A 20,253-nucleotide genomic window follows, 5' to 3' on the forward strand; every position below is an offset into this window, starting at 1 on the left:
CAAAACCCTGTTTCTCTCTCTTACCAGTAAGACATATTATTAAAGTGCTCGGTGAACTGCGTCAAGTTGGGACTTTTCTCCTCATTTTGTTCCTTTGCCCAGAGTAAAACTTCAGGGATCTGAAAAACGACATGAGGACATGGGGGGAAAAAACAGATTAATACTTTCATTAGTCCAGTATCAAATTTAGAGCTCCAGTCTGGAAAATTTAAACCTGTCAGGTCCCCCAAAAAATCAAGAATGATCTGTGGAGATGCTTCGGAGTAGTTTCTTTATTGCTGTTTACTATAGACGGAATCTTGCCAGATTAAAGCAACTATCTGCATAACTATAGGTATCCTCTGTGAACTGCTAGGGAGTTTTTCTTTGCCTTCTTCCTGCCTACCAGACATTCCATGCTCCACTGCCTCTTCTTCCTCTGGGAAGCATTGCCTACATCCTGGGACTCCAGACTACATTCGACCCAGGGGTGGGTTCCGGTACCAGTTGGTACCGGTTCGCTGCATGCGCACCCTTTGACCAGCTTCTGCTGGGTTCTCTCACTCGTGCGCCCTCTGCACGTTGCTTGCGCATGCACAGTTGACTGTTAATTGTTCTGTGCATGCGCAGAAACATGCCGGCAATGGCAGAAGAGTCTGGGAAACCAGTTCGTGGGCGTGGCCAGCCTGGGTTGCTGCTGGTTCTGGGACCCAGGCCCAATGACCGCTACTGCTTCGGCCGAACCGGGAGCACACCCGCCTCTAATTCCACCACAAAATCTAAGCCAAATGTAGAAAACCTCCAATTTAGTGTGATTGTCCATTTCGGCGCCTTTCAACCCTGTTAAACCTGTTTCCTCCAGCAAAAGTTCCAGAAAATGACAAAGATTCAGTATGTAACAGAAAGGATACATTATTTTCACTTCTTGGATGTGGCTTATGGCTTTTGTTTCACCTGTTCTTGGATTTCCAAAAAAGCAGAGAGAGGTTTTCTCCTCTCTCTTGACAAGTAGCCGAAAGAGTCTCTGTTGTGGCCCACCAGCTGCCATCGGAGCTGGCGGCAGATTCCGACAGTGAGGAGGTTGGGGAGGAACTTGGGCCAGGCCTGGAGTCTGGGGAAGGCTCTGATGAGGGCTCTGAGTTCGACGCAGAGGTAGAGCCTGGGCTGTCCGACATTTCCCAACTGCCAGAGAGGCAGCTTCCTTTGGAGGCTGAGATGAGTGAGGAGGAAGAACAACTGGAGCCTGTTCCAGAGGGTTCCACCACAAAACCGCGGTAGACAAAAGCGCGCTCGACGAAAGCGCGTACGTGACGTCATCACAGCGCGACGAAAACAACGCGCTGTGAGCGGTAAATTTAAAATTAAAGCGAAAACCTTACCCTAACCCCCCCAAACCTAACCCTAAACCTAACCCTAAACCTAACCCTTAACCTAACGCTAAACCTAACGCTAACCCTTAACCTAACGCTAAACCTAACCCTAACGCTTAACGTAACCCTAAACCTAACCCTAACCCTTAACCTAACCCTAACCCTAACCCTAACCCTTACCTTTATGTGAATCGGCTTGCTTTAATTTTATTTTAATTTCAATTTAATTTATTTTTAATTTTTTTTCGTCGCGCTGCTGCTGACGTCAGGTACGCGCTTTCGTCAAGCGCGCTTTTGTCTACCGCGGTTTTGACGGGTCACGGTTCCAGAGCAGTTAGGAGAGGTGAACAGCAGAGGACAACGAGTCGACTCGGGAAGCAAGGAATGTGTGGATACTGAAGGTCCCCTCCCTAGTCCCTTGTTTGGAAAAGGAAGCATGCTGAAGACATGGGCATTGTGCAAAGATGCAATAGGCCTTTGACTTGATAGAGCCATTTAAAAAAATAATAAAATAAAACAAACGCAACGCCTAGAAGTATGAATTATAGGGATGGTTGTGATTACGCCTTGGGGGGGTAACTTCCGCACGCCGTTTCCATACCTCAATTTTATAAAACAGCTCTGCGTCGAGGAGAGTAAGCTGTTCTGAAATTTCATGGCTGTGAAAATCATGGAGGGTGCCAGGCCTGGAAAAGAGACAGGAGGAGAAAAAAAGAAAAGAAAAAATAAGATTTATTGAGAAGGGTATCTATTTACCTTTCAGGAGGAGTGAAAGGAAAAAACAGCATGAAATTATGGGTTGAATATGACGTTCACCATCCTGTCTATGGAGAATCTTAGTCATCCATGGTTATCCCAAAGCTGCTTTTTCCAAAAAGCAACTGGATTTTCTTTCTTTTTCTTTGAAGGAGTTTCGCTTCTCCCTCCAAGAAGCTTCTTCAGCTCTGACTGGAAGGGTTTATGCTCCTGACAGACAGCTGGTCCTTTGCATCCTTTTAGAGAGTCCTTGAGGCCACTTGGAAGTTCATCCATGTCCTAAGGTAGTGTTTCTCAACCTTGGCAACTTGAAGATGTCTGGACTTCAACTCCCAGAATTCCCCAGTTTCTCAACCTTGGCAACTTGAAGATGTCTGGACTTCAACTCCCAGAATTCCCCAGTTTCTCAACCTTGGCAACTTGAAGATGTCTGGACTTCAACTCCCAGAATTCCCCAGTTTCTCAACCTTGGCAACTTGAAGATGTCTGGACTTCAACTCCCAGAATTCCCCAGTTTCTCAACCTTGGCAACTTGAAGATGTCTGGACTTCAACTCCCAGAATTCCCCAGTTTCTCAACCTTGGCAACTTGAAGATGTCTGACTTCAACTCCCAGAATTCCCCAGTTTCTCAACCTTGGCAACTTGAAGATGTCTGGACTTCAACTCCCAGAATTCCCCAGTTTCTCAACCTTGGCAACTTGAAGATGTCTGGACTTCAACTCCCAGAATTCCCCAGTTTCTCAACCTTGGCAACTTGAAGATGTCCGGACTTCAACTCCCAGAATTCCCCAGCCAGCATTCGCTGGCTGGGGAATTCTGTGAGTTGAAGTCCGGACATCTTCAAGTTGCCAAGGTTGAAAAACACTGTCCTAAGGATCACTGCAAGTAAAACTCCCAAGTGGCCTCAACGACCCTCTAAAAGGATGCAAATGACCAGCTGCCTGCAAGGAGTATAAATCCTTCCGTTCCCCACCATCATCCAGCCAGAGCTGAAGAAGCTTCTTGGATGAGAAGCGAAATGTCTTCAAAGAAAAACTCAAGAAAGTCTTGAAAAAGCATCTTTGGGACATTCAGCCTCCTGAGTTATCCCATCGACTTGAAGGTAGAAATAATTGCAGGTAGTGTTATGAACAGAATTTCCAGAGCTAAGCTACATTAAGTGAGCTGCATTCAATTTTTAAGCAAGCTCAGAGAGCACCAAGGACCCCATAATCCTCTTCCTCCTCCTCCTCCTCTTCCTCCTCCTCCATTCCACATACCTCACTCCTTTCTAACCCTGATGATGTTACCTACTTGGGTAATGAAACGTCTGCACGAAAACCACCAAACTCAGAGCACCAAGGACCCCACAGTTCTCTTCCTCCTCCACGCCTTCCTCCTGTTCCTCCTCATCTCTCTAAACCCCCCTCTCTTCTAGCACTGATGACGTTACCTAGTTGAGTAATGAAATGTCTGCAAGAAAATCACCAAGCTTAGAGAGCACCAAGGATCCCACAGTCCTCCACCTCCTCCTCCACGCCTTCCTCCTTCCCCTCCTCCTTTCTCTAAACCCGACTCTCTTCTAGCACTGATGATGTTACCTAGTTGGGTACTGAAATGGCTGCAGGAAAACCACCAAGCTCAGAGAGTACCAAGGATCTCACAGTCGTCTTCCTCCTCCTCCATGTCTTCCTCCTTCCCCTCCTCCTCTCTCTAAACCCCAATCTCTTCTAGCACTAATGACATTACCTAGTTAGGTAATGAAATGTCTGCAAGAAAGCCACCCAGCTCAGAGAGCACCAAGGATCCCACAGTCGTCGTTGTCCCCCTCCTCCTCCTCCTTCTCCTCCTCCTCCCTCTAAACCCCACTCTTTTCTAGCATTGATGATGTTACCCAGTTGGGTACTGAAATGGCTTCAGGAAAACCACCAAGCTCAGAGAGCACCAAGGAGCCCACAGTCCTTCTCTTCCCCCTCCTCCTGCTCCTCCTCCTCCTCTTCTCCCTCCCTTTCCTTCTTGTCCTCCTCTCTCTAAACCCCACTCTCTTCTAGCACTGATGATGTTACCTAGTTGGGTACTGAAATGGCTGAAGGAAAACCACCAAGCTCAGAGAGCGTGGTTTTGCTCTACAGAATCCATCCCCCCATCTCACCTGGCTGCCACCCATCGAGCCGCCAAGGGCTTGATGGAGTTGGTGTAACGCAGCATCTTCCTCTGGTCGACTTTGTCGAGGATGTTTTTGCGCAAGACCCGGGCGAGGCTGAGTTCTCCGTTGCACACCAGACGGAAGACGAGCTCCATCAGCAGCTTCAGGATCTCTTCCGTCAGCTCTACCAAACTGGGAAAAGGAAACCCATCCGGTGAAGGCTACGTTTCAGATCCACCGAGGAGGAGGTGATGAGGCGCCTTTGGGAGGATCGCCACGGTGGACAGCGAGTGGGGCCCGGAGGAGCTTTATCCGACCCTAAACTAGATCTTCACGGTGCTAGACCTCATGATTATGCACCAAGATGGAGGCTCATTTGGGGTCCTGAGAGTTTCTCACTGATCTTAAACCAGACCTTCAAGGTGCTAGTCCTCATGATTATAGGAGGAAATTCAACAGTTACATCGACTGCTAAGTTTCCACTAAGGGACATCTCCCAAGTCACAGATCACATGTTATGTATCAAGAAAGAGGCTCATTTGGGGTCCTGAGCAGCTTTATCTGATCTTAAACTAGACCTTCAAGGTGCTAGACCTCATGATTATGGGAGGAAATTCGACAGCTACATCTGCTGAAGGCTCATATCCACTAACAGAAATCAAACAAGTCACAGATCATCTATCATGCACCAAGATGGAGGCTCATTTGGGGTCCTGAGAATTTCTCACTGATCTAAAACTACACCTTCAAGGTGCTAGACCTCATGATTATAGGAGGAAATTCAACAGCCCGGCAGCTACATCGACTGAAGGCTCATATCCACTAAGGGAAATCAAACAAGTCACAGATCATCGATTATGCACCAAGATGGAGGCTCATTTGGGGCCCTGAGACTTTCTCACTGATCTTAAACCAGACCTTCAAGTTGCTAGTCCTCATGATTATAGGAGGAAATTCGACAGCTACATCTGCTGAAGGTTCAGATCCACTAAAAGGCGTCACAAACGCCATACTGTGTTTATTTTATAGGGCAGTTAAGTTTAATACAGGAATACAAATAGCATATCGGCTATTTGGGGACCTAGAAGCCGCGCCTGGTTCTAGATCAAATCCCAGCGTCCCCCAAACATATTTAACGGACTTTCTCCTTACCATAATTCATCCACCACTCGCACCAGGACAAAAAACGTATTCTTGCTGACTCGCTTCTTATTGTTATCTGGACAGTGGCAGAATTTTTCATACGTTGGAAGGGGAGTTAAAGAATGTTAACAACAGGCAGCAACAACTAGCCAAGATCGCTGGTCTTAGGAGGATCAAACCGGTCAGTTCTTGGGTGGGAAGACATCCAGCCTCTCTCTCCAAGGTTGTACGGGCAAGTCAGACACCCAATCCAATTTTGGCAACCTTAAAGTCTTATGGACTTCAACTCCCATAACTCTGCAGTCAGGCTGGGGAATACAGGAAGTCCACCAGTCTTAAAATTGACACAGTTCGGACACCCGTGGTTGTTTTGTGGCCAAGCAATGGTCAGTGGAGCTGGCAGCAGATTCGGACAGTGAGGATGCTGAGGAGGAAGATGGGCCAGTCCTGGAGTCTGGGGAAGGCTCGGACGAGGGCTCAATGTCAGAGGCAGAGAGGGGGCCAGGGCCGTATGCCAGTTATCAGCTGCCTTCAGAGTCAGACATCAGTGAGGCAGAAGAACAGCTGGAGCCTGTTCCCAGTGTGCGCATACGCAGAGCCGCCAGACAAAGGGAACAGCTAAAGAACAGGGGTCGACTTGAGAGTAAGGCCACAGGTGGATGATGCATGGCCCCTCCCAGAGGAAATAAAAGAGGAGCGAAAGGGGAGTGGAGTTTGCAGGAGACCATGAGTTCACTTAATTGGTTCGTGACTCTCCGAGACTCCTGGCCAAGTTCTGCAGATCTCGGCCTGGCAGCTCGCCAAGCCAGATAGGGTCTGTGACCGTAAATCCTCCCTCCAAAGACTTTGCTGGATGTGAATGAGCAGAATTGACAGCCAATTAATAAAAGGGGTTACTGTCGGGACCAGGAGTTTGCTTCAGGCTCTCGGGAAGCCGAAGTCAGTTCGGTATCATGCAACAATGCAACATTCTCAAGGTGAACCCGGGGTGGGGAAAGTCATGCCCCATATTTTATCCCCATTCCCCTCCAAAAGGATATCGGTATTGTAGTTTTTTAATAAGCTCTTCTGGGGAAATAAACGTCCGGTAGGTTGTCAAAAAGGCTTCGCAGTAGAGCACCAGATCTGGCCAAGGTAGGAAGAAAAGAGAGAGAGAGAAATACATTAGTTTTGTCTTCTGATCAAGCAGGGGGGGGACTGGGGGAGCATCACTACTTCCACCCAGGATGCATTTCTAAGCATCGTGACTCCGATGGGCCAAGGGGCACCCCGAGAGATGATATTTGAGCAAAGGGAAGACAGAAAACTCACAAAACAGCAACTTGGAAATCCATAGTAAAAAAATCCTTCCCAGGCCTGACTATTTCCTGAGCGGCCACAGAAGTAGCCTAGGTACTTGAATTAAATGTTCTCTTTTCTTCTGAAACTTTCCTTTTCTTGGATTTATCCGTGGTTGGCCTCCCAGGGGTCGAAAAGCTCAATAAATCGCAGGCCAGTAGGTGTTGTGGCCCAGCAGGAGCTGCAGACTCCGACAGCGAGGGGCCCTATGAGTCGGCTCTGGAGGAATTGGAGGACCCTGGGCAGGGTTCCAACTCCGAGCAGGGCGCAGAGAGGCTGGTTGGCCACCAGGAGGCGCCTGAGCCTTGGACCAGTGGGGAGGAGACAAGGGAGTGTGATCCGGACGTCATGCATTGGAGCAGTGGGGAGGAGCTAAGGAGCTAAGTTCCTGGATGCCCGACAAAGCCGGGCTGATCGATGTAGAGAGCAGCTATGCAGTTACCAAAGATAATTGGACCCAGGTGATTGTAATTAGGCTCCTCTCAAGATAGTATTTAAAGAGAGTCTGGGAGGAGCCTGGTTTTGCAGGATTCAACGTCATTCCTAATGCTGGAGAAGCTGTTATCTGTCGAAGTCGGAGTTGCTGCCAAGGTTCTTATCTGTTTGTTATGCTTGGCTTTCAGCCACCGAGGTTTTGGTGTCTTGCTATTAAAGTACATTCCAGTTAAGCTTGTCTCGGCATTCATTACTGGACGGAGGAGGGGGTCAGAATAGGTAGGTATCCCACATTGGTGGTTGGGATGCATATATTGAGTGGCGGGGAGCCGCAGCAGAGGGATGAAAGAGCCACAGGTTGCTAACCCCTCTTCCAGACCATAATATAGCTCAGGATGAAGATGGAGCGTGGGTATTTGATTGGTTGATTGATTTTATCTATCATATTTAGAAACCATCCCTCTCTCTCATTGGGGGACCACAGGCGGCATGCAAAGAAAAGGTCGAAAACATAAAAATGGAATATATAGAGCTAGATTGGGCTTCCGGTTAAGGTAACAGTCGAGAAACTAGGAGATGGTGAGTTCTAGTCCCATTTTAGGCATAAAAGCCGGCTGGGTGACTTTGGGCCCATCACCAGGAGATGGTGAGTTCTAGTCCCATCTTATGTATGAAAGGCAGCCGGATGACTGTGGGCCAATCACCAGGAGATGGTGAGTTCTAGTCCCGCCTTAGACATGAAAGGCATCTGAGTGACTTTGGACCAATCACCAGGAGATGGGAGTTCTAGTCTGGCCTTAGGGACGAAAGGGTGACTTTGAACAACTTTTCAAGGATCTCCTGCCTCCAAAATCCTTCCTTCAACTTTTCTGGGCCTCGACTGCAAAATTGAACACTCGTCGTGAATGTGAACCTTGCATCAGGGTTAACACACATTCCCTCCACAGTACCTTTCACCGTCCCCTCCACAGTGGCCGTCTCTGTCGCGTGCACCAAAAGGATGTCTCCTGACCCACCGCGGACATCGGGACCATCATCACCCTGCAGCGGAAGAGAAAAATCCCCCCCGTAAGAGATGGCGCACACATTTCCTTGGGATGCTGTGATAGGGTATTTCCTGACCAGATTGCAAACCGCACGGCACCAGAGGTGCGTTTCTATCACTTCGGCTGAGTAGGTAGTAACTCTGAATCAGTTCTATGGCTGGCACCACCATCTTTATGCACAGATACAGTATAGGTGGTACCTTGCTCAACAGTAGCAACTGTGAGAGGGATCTTGGGGTCCTAGTGGACAACCATTTAAATAGGAGCCAGCCGTGTTCAGCAGCTGCCTAAAAAGCCAACACAGTTCTAGGCTGCATCAACAGAGGGATAGAATCAAGATCACGTGAAGGGTTAATACCACTTTATAAGGCCTTGGTAAGGCCACACGTGGAATACGGCCTCCAGTTCTGGTCGCCACAATGTAAAAAAGATGTGGAGACTCTAGAAAGAGTGCAGAGAAGAGCCACAAAGAGGATTAGGGGACTGGAGGCTAAATCATATAAAGAACGGTTGCAGGAACTGGGTATGTCTAGTTTAATGAAAAGAAGGACTAGGGGAGACATGATAGAAGTCTTCCAATATCTCAGGGGCTGCCCCAAAGAAGAGGGAGTCAAACTATTCTCCAAGGCACCTGAGAGTAGAACAAGAAGCAATGTGTGGAAGCTAATCAAGGAGAGAAGCAACTTGGAACTGAAATTTCCTGACAATGAAAACAATTAACCAGTGGAACAACTTGCCTCCAGAAGCTGTGAATGCTCCAACACTGGAAGTTTTAAAGAAGATGTTGGATAGCCATTTGTCTGAAACAGAATAAGGTTTCCTGCCTAGGCAGGGAGTTGGACTAGATGAGAGGTATTCCGGGAGGCCGATCTATCCGCCCATCAGCTGCTCCTGCTGAATCAGGCTGCAATAATGTGATGAAGCTGACCTAGCTTTTCGCTATTTGCTACAAGGACGTGTTAAGAGTTTGCAGCGGCAATCACATCCAGAATGCACACACAATTAATCCCGATTCAGCAGGATTCAATAACTTCTCTTTATATATAATATAACACATTTAAGTTAATATACAACACCAAAAGCAGATTTTCCAAGGTGGTAGCTCAGCAAAGAAGTTTCACTTTCAGTTTTAGTTTCAGAGATCAGCACAGCCTGAAGCTTTAGTACAGAACGAGCCACGCCCAGGCTCCTTGCTGTGTCTCCGTCCTTGTTGCTCACACAGCAAATACTGTTCGTTTCCAAACAGCCCTCAACTCTCTCACACGCTGACAGGACGCCAGCCAGATGAATCCCACAGATGCCGGTAGGCAGAGGCAGGATTTTTTTTTTCTTATCCCCCCCCCCCCAAAAAAAAACTAAGGTTTGTCTTATACTCTGAAAAATACGGTAATCTAGACTGGTTCCAAGCACAACCTGAAAACAAGGAAGCAACCCAAACAAAGGAGAAGTTAAAACTTACTTCCTGTTTCAAGGTCAGCCTGGATATGATTTCGGTGTGGTTAACAAGGGACAACTCGTCCACTTCCTCCTCCATCTGAGGGTTTTCCAAAGATTCCAGGGACTTCTGCGGTCTGAATGCACAAGACAAAAGAGGGTGCACTGCGTCAACAGAAGGCCTATCATCACAAAGTTTCTAGTTCTCAGTGTTGGGAAGGAATTTGACGTAGATCAAAGGTTAGCCATGGATTCCATCTGAAAATCTAGCTGTGTGTTTACTGGCTTTCCCCAGGAAAAGGTAAAGGTTCCCCTCACACATCTGTGCTAGCCGTTCCCAACTCTAGGGGGCGCTGCTCATCTCCGTTTCAAAGCCGAAGAGCCAGCGCTGTCTGAAGACATCTCCGTGGTCATGTGGCCGGCATGGCTCAACGCTGAAGGCGCACGGAACGCTGTTCCTTTCCCACCAAAGGTGGTTCCTATTTTTCTACTTGCGTTTCTTACGTGCTTTCAAACTGCTAAGTTGGCAGCTGGGACAAGGAACGGGAGTTCATGCCGACTCTAGGGATTCAAACCGCTGAACTGCTGACCTTTATGATCGACAAGCTCAGCGTCTCAGCCACTGAGCCACTGCGTCCCTGGATTTCCCCAGAGAAAGCTTAAAAACTGGTGGACATTAGATTTTTGTGTATGTATGTGAAATAAGTATATACAATATGTAGTTTTTAATTTAAAAACTTACCCATAAAAAGCAACAGACACTAAGGGGGGGAGGGTGAAAAGGAATGGGGAAGGAAGGAAGGAAGGAAGGAAGGAAGGAAGGAAGCTGTGGATGGATGGAAGAAGAGGAGAGAAGAGGAGAAGGAAGGAGGAAAGAAAGAAGGAAGGAAGGGTGCAGCAAAAAAAGGAAAAAGAATTCAAACCATATTAAATGCAATTCAGCATCTTAATATTACGACCGCAGTATTATTTAAATTTTCATCCAAAGAGGAGCATAATATTAAAAAGAACCATCGTTACAACTGGCATGAAATATTGGCTATATGATAACAGTTTCAGACTTCAGCTAGTAGTTTAATAGTAAGATCTCCACTATAAGGTTACTTCGTGCCTGTGGGTGTGTTTATACAGGTAGTCCTTGACTTACAACAATTTCATTTAGTGATGCCCCTGAAAAAAAGGGACATGATAGTTTTTCATGCTTCTGACCAATGCAGCATTCCCAGCTTCATAGGATCAAAACACGTGTGTCCTTAGCAACTGACTTGTCTCATATTTATGACGGTTGCAGTGTCCTGGGGGAGTCACGTGGCCCCCTTTTACGACCTGCTGACAAGCAAAGGGGGAAGCCAGATTCACTTAACGACTAGGTTGTTACTAGCTTAACAGCTGCAGGGATTCACTTAACAAAAGGGTCGTAAAATGGGGAGAAACTTGCTTGACAATGGTCTCGCTTAGCAACAGAAACGTTGGGCTCCACTGTGTGGTCGTAAGCCAAGGACAACCTCACCTTTCACTCTCGTGCTTTTCCGTCCCTGGGGTGCCACTCACGGATGAGGAATCTTTCGTGTGGTCATCCTTAATTATTGGCGTTTCCTGGGGGGGGGAAATGGGGAGACAGGACGAAGACTTGAATTATTAACCAGATAAAGACAGCCCTCAACTTACAACATTTAATGGCCGTTCGGCATCACGACAGCACCGGAAAAAAGTGAGCCGGGAATGTTTTTCACATTTACGACGGTTGCAGCCATTCCCGCAGGTCACAGGATCAAAATTCAGAGACTTGACAACTGGCATGGAGTTATGATGGTCGCAGTGTCCCAGACACCTTCTTTGACCAGCAAAAGTTAAACGGGGAAGCCAGACTCACTTAACAACGCTGGCACCAATTTATCAACAGTGGTGATTCTCTTAACAACTTAAGTGTTCACTTAAATTCCCTTAGAAAGATCATAAAATGGGGAGGGGAAGCTCACTTAACAAATGTCTCGCTTGACAAGTCAACTTTGGGGCTCCCTTGTGGTCGTATGTCGAGGACTATCTAGAGTTTCAGGGTCTCCAAATAGTGGAAGAGGTCGGTCCGCACCTCTTAAAAGTTCAAGGTTGAGAAACACTGCATTGTATTGTCACCACTGTAATGTTTCCTAACGGTGCCGTAATTAATTAATAATAACCGAGCCGATGTTTTTGTACAAAAACCAGTGATTATTAACAGCTTCATCGGGCATTACTCATTAGGCAAGATTTATCCGCAGCCATTTCTTTGCTTTGTCTATCTGCTTCTGAACTTTGCCCCTGGTTCCTTTCCTCCCTTCAGTCTGTGTCACAAATCACGTTACCCAATAGATACACCCATCTCAAACCAGCAACTGTAATGAGATCTGGCTCCGCCGACGGTATGTGGGGAATGTCAACACAGAAAGTTGACAACCATTCTCAGAATTGAACCAAAGTCAAATTTGGTTGGGTTTTTAAAGAAATGCACAGCACTCTTACCATTTCATGACTATGAAATCGTTGTTTGCTTTGGTTTAAAATATTCATGGCTGGGAGAGACATGGGAACAAGGTCAGCCAATGAATAGGCATAGGGGGCTGAAACAGATCTGAGTCTGTGCAGAGAATTGAAACAGAAACTTAAGCAATCTGCAGCTCTGAAAAGTAAACTATCAGTCTGCATGGACATCTCTGCTGAAAAGAAGCTAACTGCTTGTGTGTGCCTGTAACTCTCCTGCCTTGTGTTTACTTGGAAGAATCACCTGTTGGTATTGTACATTTATCCATCAATTCTTATGCACATAAAGAAGTGAATGAATCCAGCTGAATCAGTTATCTGTGTGTGAATTTATGCAACAAACTCTGACAGCTTTCTTTTTCCAGGTGACAAGAAATCCATTCTGCAAATGGAATTTGTGTTGTTTTTTTTTTAAAAAAACCTGCCCTCTTGAAGAGGTGTGGACTTCAACTCCCAGAATTCCTCAGCCAGCTGGGGAATTCTAGGAGTGGAAGTCCTCAGCTCTTTCATGTTGTAATGCTGAGAAACCCAGTTGCTTCGTCGCTTGTGGTACCCTCCCCCTTCTTTCCCCGCCAAACCATCAAATCCAACCAATTCTTCAACAAAGGCATTAAAATATAGAATTGTACATTTTGTAGGCTGGAAACACGCAGCCCGATCGTCAGAGGGGGAAATTCAAATCCACAGGGGAATGAAGAGAAAGTCCTTAAGCAGAGGTTGTTAAAAGGAAAGGGGGCAAAAATGCTTTTCTGATGCCGGATAGGAATTTTAAATTCGGTTTGGTATGAGGGACGCTCCTAAAACAGCAGCATTGTGCAACGAAACAGGGGAGCCTAACGGAATCCAGACACGATTTACAAGAGAATATTCATGGCTCAGGTTAAACTGTGGGGGTCCTTGGTGCTTCGTTGTTTTCGTGCGGACGTTTCGTGAGCCAACTAGGTAATGTTATCAGTGCTGGAAGGGATTGAGGCATGTGGAATGATGGAGGAGGAGGAGGAGGAGGAGGAGGAGGAGGAGGAGGAGGAGGAGGAAGACTGTGGGGTCCTTAGTGGTCTCTGAGCTTGGTTGTTTTCATGCATACGTGACCCAACTAGGTAATGGTATCAGTGCTGGAAGGGACTGAGGTATGTGGGATGGAGGAGGAGGAGGAGGAGGAGGAGGAGGAGGAGGAGGAGGAGGAGGAGGAGGAGGACTGTGCAGTCCTTGGTGTTCTCTGAACTTGGTTATCTTCCAGATGTTTCATGACCCAGCTAGGTAACATCATCAGTGGCCAGTGAGTGTGCTTTGCTCTTTGTTTATATAGACCAGACTTCAGGTCCTGGATGCAGGGAGGGGTGAGAAAGGAGATTTCCCTGCCACTCATCCCCAGTAGGCATTGCCAGGCCATTTCCAGCGCTCCTCCTGCTTTTACTTACTCCTTCAGAGTAGGCAGGGAGTAGTTCCCCGTTGCTTTGACCCGAGGAGTACAGATTGACGTATTCACCCTCGCCAACGTGGTCACTCTACAGAGACAGAAGGGAAGCAAAGGGGTGACCCCCCCGCCAGGCAGGAGGGACACAGCAACCCACCCAGCACCATGGGACAGGGGGGCCATCAAACCAGGACGTTCCCCGGCTATTTGGAGGCGGCGTTTGCGACACGCCCTCAAATCCACCTTATGAAAACCGTCCCCCCAATTTTTATTTTTTAACGAAGGGTGACGGTTGTTCCCCAAAACAATTCTGAGATAAACTTTCATTTGTGTGTGTGTGTGTTTCAGAACAATCACCTAAAAACTATAGGGGGTACCTTTTCATATATGCCAGTTTGCTGTAGGGATCAAGGCACCAGGCTAGAAAGCAAGGAGATGTGAGTTCTAGTTCCGCTTTAGCCATGAAAGGCAGCTGGGTGACTCTGAGCCAATCACCAGGAGACAGTGAGTTCTAGTTCCACTTTAGGCATGAATGCCGACTGGGTGACTCTGAGCCAATCACCAGGAGACGGTGAGTTCTAGTTCCACTTTAGGCATGAAAGCCGACTGGGTGACTCTGAGCCAATCACTAGGAGACGGTGAGTTCTAGTTTCACTTTAGGTATGAAAATGGACTGGGTGACTCTGAGCCAATCACCAGGAGACGGTGAGTTCTAGTTCTGCTTTAGGCATGAAAGCTGACTGGGTGACTCTGAGCCAATCACCAGGAGACAGTGAGTTCTAGTTCCAGTTTAGGCATGAAAGCCGACTGGGTGACTCTGAGCCAATCACCAGGAGACGGTGAGTTCTAGTCCCAGTTTAGGCATGAAAGCCGACTGGGTGACTCTGAGCCAATCACCAGGAGACTGTGAGTTCTAGTCCAAGTTTAGGCATGAAAGCCGACTGGGTGACTCTGAGCCAATCACCAGGAGACGGTGAGTTCTAGTTCTGCTTTAGGCATGAAAGCCGACTGGGTGACTTTGAGCCAATCACCAGGAGACTGTGAGTTCTAGTTCCGCTTTAGGCATGAAAGCCGACTGGGTGACTCTGAGCCAATCACCAGGAGACGGTGAGTTCTAGTTCCGCTTTAGGCATGAAAGCCGACTGGGTGACTCGGAGCCAATTACCAGGAGACGGTGAGTTCTAGTGTCACTTTAGGTATGAAAATCGACTGAGTGACTCTGAGCCAATGACCAGGAGACGGTGAGTTCTAGTCCCAGTTTAGGCATGGAAGCCAACTGGGTGACTTTGGACCAGCCACTTTCTCTCCCCCCAAAGAAGGTGGCAAACTGCAAATCACAGAAAGCTACACCACCCTCCCCACAGCCTGACCCACAAAATGGGGAGCTCGGCCCCGTTTGGGTTTTCTCACCGAAGATTTCTGGAGAGTTTTGATGAAAGAGAGTTCAGAGGAAAGCGAGACAGAAACAGACTTGCTGCTGTCTTGAGAAGAGGAGGAGGAGGAGGAAGAAGAAGAAGATGGCCGCTCCATGGTGCCAAGGGGCTGGCCGGACGGTGGGTCCGAGTTCGGAGCCTGGTGCGCAGGTGGGAAAGTCTGAGGAGAGGCGGAAGTGGCCGAGGTAGATGTGAGAAAGGGAGGGATGGCGGGAACTTGGCCACGAGGCACGAAGTCTTGGGAGAAAGACTGAAGACCGATTGTACTGGGAAGACGGGACAATGATGAAGCGGAAGTGGGGAGGGCATGGGGGGGGGAGACGGCACCAACTCAACGAGAAAGGGGAGCGTTGAGGGGAGGAGATGAGCAGGGGAAGAGGACGAGGAGGGCAGGAGAGAAAAAAGAAAGACAGAGAAAAGGAATTAGAACAAGATACACAGTAGCCCGAAGGCCCGGTTGGTCTCTCAGCTTGGAGAGACTCCCTCGGCTAAGGACTCAGATGCCGAAGCCCTGCCTGGAGAGAACCGAGTTCGATCTCCCTCGCAGGGGGGAAAAAGATGACACCGGAAAAACTAAAATCTAGAATGGATGATAAAAAAAGACAAAATGCCCTTTGGCAGCAGGGGGTGCATCTGCAAGTGGTGTGTTAGCAATAGCAATAGCAGTTAAGACTTATATACCGCTTTATAGGGCTTTCAGCCCTCTCTAAGCGGTTTACAGAGTAAGCATATCGCCCCCACAGTCTGGGTCCTCATTTCACCCACCTCGGAAGGATGGAAGGCTGAGTCAACCTTGAGCCAGTGAGATTAGAACCGCCAAACTGCAGAACTGCAGTCAGCTGAAGTAGCCTGCAGTGCTGCATTTAACCACTGCGCCACCTTGTTCTGACTGAGGCTTCCCGAGAGCATGAAGCAATCTCCTAGTCCTGACAAAAACCCCTTTTTATTAATTGGCTGTGAATTGTGTTCATCCACATCCAGCAAAGTCTTTCGAGGGAGGATTTACAGTCACAGACCTTATCTGGCTTGGAGAGCTGCCAGGCTGATCTCTGCAAAACTTGGCCAGGAGTCTCCGAGAATCACGAACCAATGAAGCAAACTAATTGTCTCCTGCAAACTCCACTCCCCTTTCGCTCCTCTTTTATTCCCTCTGGGAGGGGCCGTCACCATCCACCTGTGGCCTTACTCCCAAGTCGACTGGGAACAGGCTCCAGCTGTTCTTCTGCCTCACTGATGTCTGACTCTGAAGGCGTCTGATAACTGTCAGACGGCCCCTGGCCCCTCTCTGCCTCCGACACAGAGCCCTCAATCAGAGCCTTCCCCAGACTCCAGGACGGTCCCATTTTCTTCCCCGTCCTCCTTTGAATCTGCTGCTAGCTCCGCTGGCAGGCCACTACAAGTGGCAGGAGGCCAGGGAATTTCTTTTTCGTCAGACGGCTTACGAAATTGGACCTTCCGTTCCCACCACTCCCTCCCCCGTCTTTTGGCTCTTGAGCTCGGCCATGTCTGGGAACATGCCGGGCTCAGGGCCAGGCACAACGCAAACAGCTTGCAAATGCACTTTATGTCGGGTGAAAAGTCCGCCCTTTATGTCTCTTCACACTGGTAGGAGAATCTCTTTATGGGGGAAACCAAGCTAAGGGGGGGGGGGGGGGGGGGAAACGAGTCTGTTCTGCAGGAATTGCCCTCGGCTGAGGCTTTCCAGCGTCCTAGCACCCGCTCTGTTCCTCGGGTCAGAGAGGGGATGGCGGCGGCTGACCCAGCCTAGAAAACCGGCCAGCCGTCCTGCTGCGCCTCCGGAAGGGGAACCGGGAAGAAAACATTTTAGGAGAGGAGTTTTAGAAAGGAGCGTGTTCCTTCTAGCACCGTTCTGCAGAAGCCGCGCTGCGCTACTTCCAAGGATTCTGCAACGCGGGATTAAGCATCCACAGCAGCGCTACTGCACGATGCACGATCCACCTGAGCTAATCAAATACACCAAGATTGAAAGAATCGTGGGCCTCGTCAAAAATCTTCCTTACCACATCCTTCGGTCTGATGGAGAACGTCTAGCAATGATAATGTTACCTAGTTGGGTCATGAGGCCGGCTCAGAGAGCGCCAAGAACTTCACAGTCATGGTCCTCCCCCCCCCCTCATCCTCCTGCATCCCATTCGCTTCAAAACACTGATGATGTTAGCAATAGCAATAGCAGTTAGACTTATATACCGCTTCATAGGGCTTTCAGCCCTCTCTAAGCGGTTTTACAGAGTCAGCATATTGCCCCCAACAATCTGGGTCCTCATTTACCCACCTCGGAAGGATGGAAGGCTGAGTCAACCCTGAGCCGGTGAGATTTGAACAGCCGAACTGCAGAACTGCAGTCAGCTGAAGTAGCCTGCAGTGCTGCATTTAACCACTGCGCCACCTCGGCTCTTAGTTACCTAGTTGGATAACACAATGTCTGCACGGAAAGAACTCAGAGAGCACCAAGAACTCCTACGGTCGTAATTGTTCTCCTCCTCCTCCATCATCCCATTCCCTTCTAGCACTGATGATGTTACCTAGTTGGGTCATGGAATGATGTGCATGGAAACAACCCAGCTCAGAGAGCACCAAGGACTTCACAGATTAGGAAGTTCTCCGAGGATGGGAGTCCCAAAAGCTTGGACGAAATAAACCCAGTGGTCTCGGTGACCGATTCAAGGTTGGATCCCGCCACCTTATCCGGGAGATCTACTTTTACTAAATTTCGTGCGAAGTAAATAAGGGGGAAGAGCAAAAGGAAGCAAGCTGCGAATGGCGTTGGACTTACCTGAACTGCATGTTTCGACGAGAAGTGTGGGAGGAGTAACCATTGGGTATTAACCTAATCTTGATTGCCTATTGGAGATTGAGGAAATCTTTGGAAGCCACACCTCCTGCTGGTCCGGTGGCTCGCCACTTTAACCCGAACATCTGAACGGTATCTGAAAGGAAGCAAAAAGAAACAGCCAATACCGATTCTTCCTAGCTGTTGCTTGGACCTGGATGTGCTCAGGCCCTGCTTCACGGCGAAGGTCGCCATAACGGGCGGGAAGTGACTCCTCCACACTTCTCGTCGAAACATGCAGTTCAGGTAAGTCCAACTGCCAGTTTCCGAAGAGAAGGTGTGGGAGGAGTAACCATTGGGACATACCAAAGTTAGTTGTCCTGGGAGGGAATGGACGGGCCTGAGCCCCCTTGCATGTCTAGGACGCCCTGAAGGACCCCTCCTGCCGAAGGCAGCGTCCGCCGAGGCGTAGGCGTCCAATCTATAGTGTCTAATGAAGGGAGACGGGGAGGCCCAGGCAAGCCGCTCGACAAATCTCTTCTAGGGGAGCCTGGGAAGACCAGGTGGCTGAGGTGGCAGCACTTCTAGTGGAGTGTGCTGTGATACCCTGTGGGACCTGGAGACCCCGAGCCTGATAGGCCTGAGATATGGCCGCTCTGATCCATCTGCTGATGGTGGCAGAGGAGACCTTAGCCCCACGGGTGGAAGGTTGGAAGGACCGAAGAGGGCCTCTGATCGTCGAAAGGGAGCCGTGCGTTTCAGGTAGATGCGTAGGGCTCTTCTAACATCTAACTTATGCCAGGATTTCTCCCTCTCCCGGAGGGGATGGGGACAGAAATCCGGAAGGATGATCTCTAACCCTCTGTGGAAGGGGGAGTTGATCTTGGGCATGAAAGAAGGGTCGAGTCTGAGGACGACCCTGTTCTCTAGGAAGGTGCAGAGGTCTGCTCTGCTGGAAAGGGCATATTGATCTCTGAGACCCTTCTAGCTGAAGTGATGGCTACCAGAAAAAACGACCTTAAGGGTCAGGAGCTGGAGGGAAGCCTCCTTCAGAGGCTCAAACGGAGCCTCCGTTAGATGCCTGGAGGACTGTGGGAGATCCCAGGAGGGGAATCGATGGACCGCTGAGGGTTCAAATTCGCCGCCCCTTTGAGAAAACGCCTGAGAACCGGGTGTTGAGATAGGGGGGGAGCGTTCACCCCCCCTAGGACTGTGGAAAGAGCGGAGACCTGACGCCTAAGGGTGCTGGTGGCGAGGCCCTTCTGGTGACCCTCCTGGAGGAAGTCCAGAACCTGAGGAAACCGAGGCAGTCGTAGGACAGATGTCTTTACCCCGGCACCAGTCTGAGAAGGCCACCCACGAGGCATTGTAGATGCGGGTGGTGGATTGTCTCCGGGATGCCTCTACCACCTTGATGACCTCCTCGGAGAACTGAGCCTGTCTCAGTTGTTCCCGCTCAAGCGCCAGACGGTCAGATGGAGCCACTCCGGGTCTGGGTGCTCTAGGGATCCCTGGTGAAGCGTCACCTCCCTGCTGGTATCCTCCAGGGAGGAGCTGTGGACAGGTCCACCAGATCTGCCAGCCAGGGGCGGCGCGGCCAAAGGGGAGCCACCATTATCAGATCTGCCCTCTCCGCTACCACCCTCCTCAGAACCCGGGGATGAGGGGAAGGGGGGGAAAGGCGTAGAGAAGACCTGGTGGCCAGCTGCAGCGTAGGGCGTCCGTGTCCATGGCTCCCGGGGTCGGGAACCTCGAGACGAACTTTGGTAGCTGGGCGTTGTGCGGTGTCGCAAAAGGTCCACCGTCGGATGGCCGAACCTCTCGCAGATCCTGTGGAAGATCGAGGGATGGAGTTGCCACTCTCCATTGTCGATCGTCTCTCTGCTTAGCCAATCTGCCTGATGGTTCTCTGTTCCGGAGATTGTGCTCCGCCTTGATGGACGCCAGGTGTTTCTCCGCCCAGTGACCCAGGCGCAGCGCCTCGTCACGGAGAGCCTTGGAGTGGGTGCCTCCCTGTCTGTTCACGTGTGCCTTGGCCGCTACATTGTCTGTCAGGACTAGGATGTGTTGACCTCTGACCATGTCCTTGAAGTGTCGGAGGGCCAGGTGGATGGCCCTGAGCTCCAACCAGTTGATGTTGTGCTTTAGATCTGTTGGAGTCCACCGACCTTGGGCGATCTGGTTCTCCAGGTGGGCCCCCCAGCCGAAGAGGCTTGCGTCGGTGGTGAGCGTCATTCTTGGTGGATCTCTGAAGAGGCAGCCTCTGTTCAGAGCTGGGGACAGCCACCAGTGGAAAGATAGCAGCACTTGGGGTTGATACTTGGATCTTGAAGGTCGCGTCGCTTGTCCCGGACTTCTGATGTGGTAGCAGGAACCACTGGAGCTCCCTGTCGTGCAGTCGGGCCCAGGGGATGATCCCTATGCACGAGATGAACTTTCCCAGGAGCCTGAAAGAAGAACTACAGGGACAG

The 20,253-nt window shown here is 49.5% G+C and overlaps 1 protein-coding gene across 1 annotated transcript in view; it reads right to left on the minus strand.

Annotated features, from left to right (window-relative positions):
• RAPGEF1 (Rap guanine nucleotide exchange factor 1) overlaps positions 1–20,253 on the minus strand; it is an 85,630-nt gene that overhangs the window by 8,506 nt on the left and 56,871 nt on the right. Inside the window, 8 exon segments of the mRNA XM_032232726.1 lie at positions 25–119; positions 1,951–2,035; positions 4,238–4,423; positions 5,384–5,476; positions 6,415–6,499; positions 8,098–8,188; positions 9,653–9,764; positions 11,138–11,223. Coding sequence (XP_032088617.1) covers positions 25–119; positions 1,951–2,035; positions 4,238–4,423; positions 5,384–5,476; positions 6,415–6,499; positions 8,098–8,188; positions 9,653–9,764; positions 11,138–11,223 — 833 coding nt within the window.

Source organism: Thamnophis elegans, chromosome 16, assembly GCF_009769535.1.
Source record: "Thamnophis elegans isolate rThaEle1 chromosome 16, rThaEle1.pri, whole genome shotgun sequence".
NCBI classification, from domain to species: domain Eukaryota; kingdom Metazoa; phylum Chordata; class Lepidosauria; order Squamata; family Colubridae; genus Thamnophis; species Thamnophis elegans.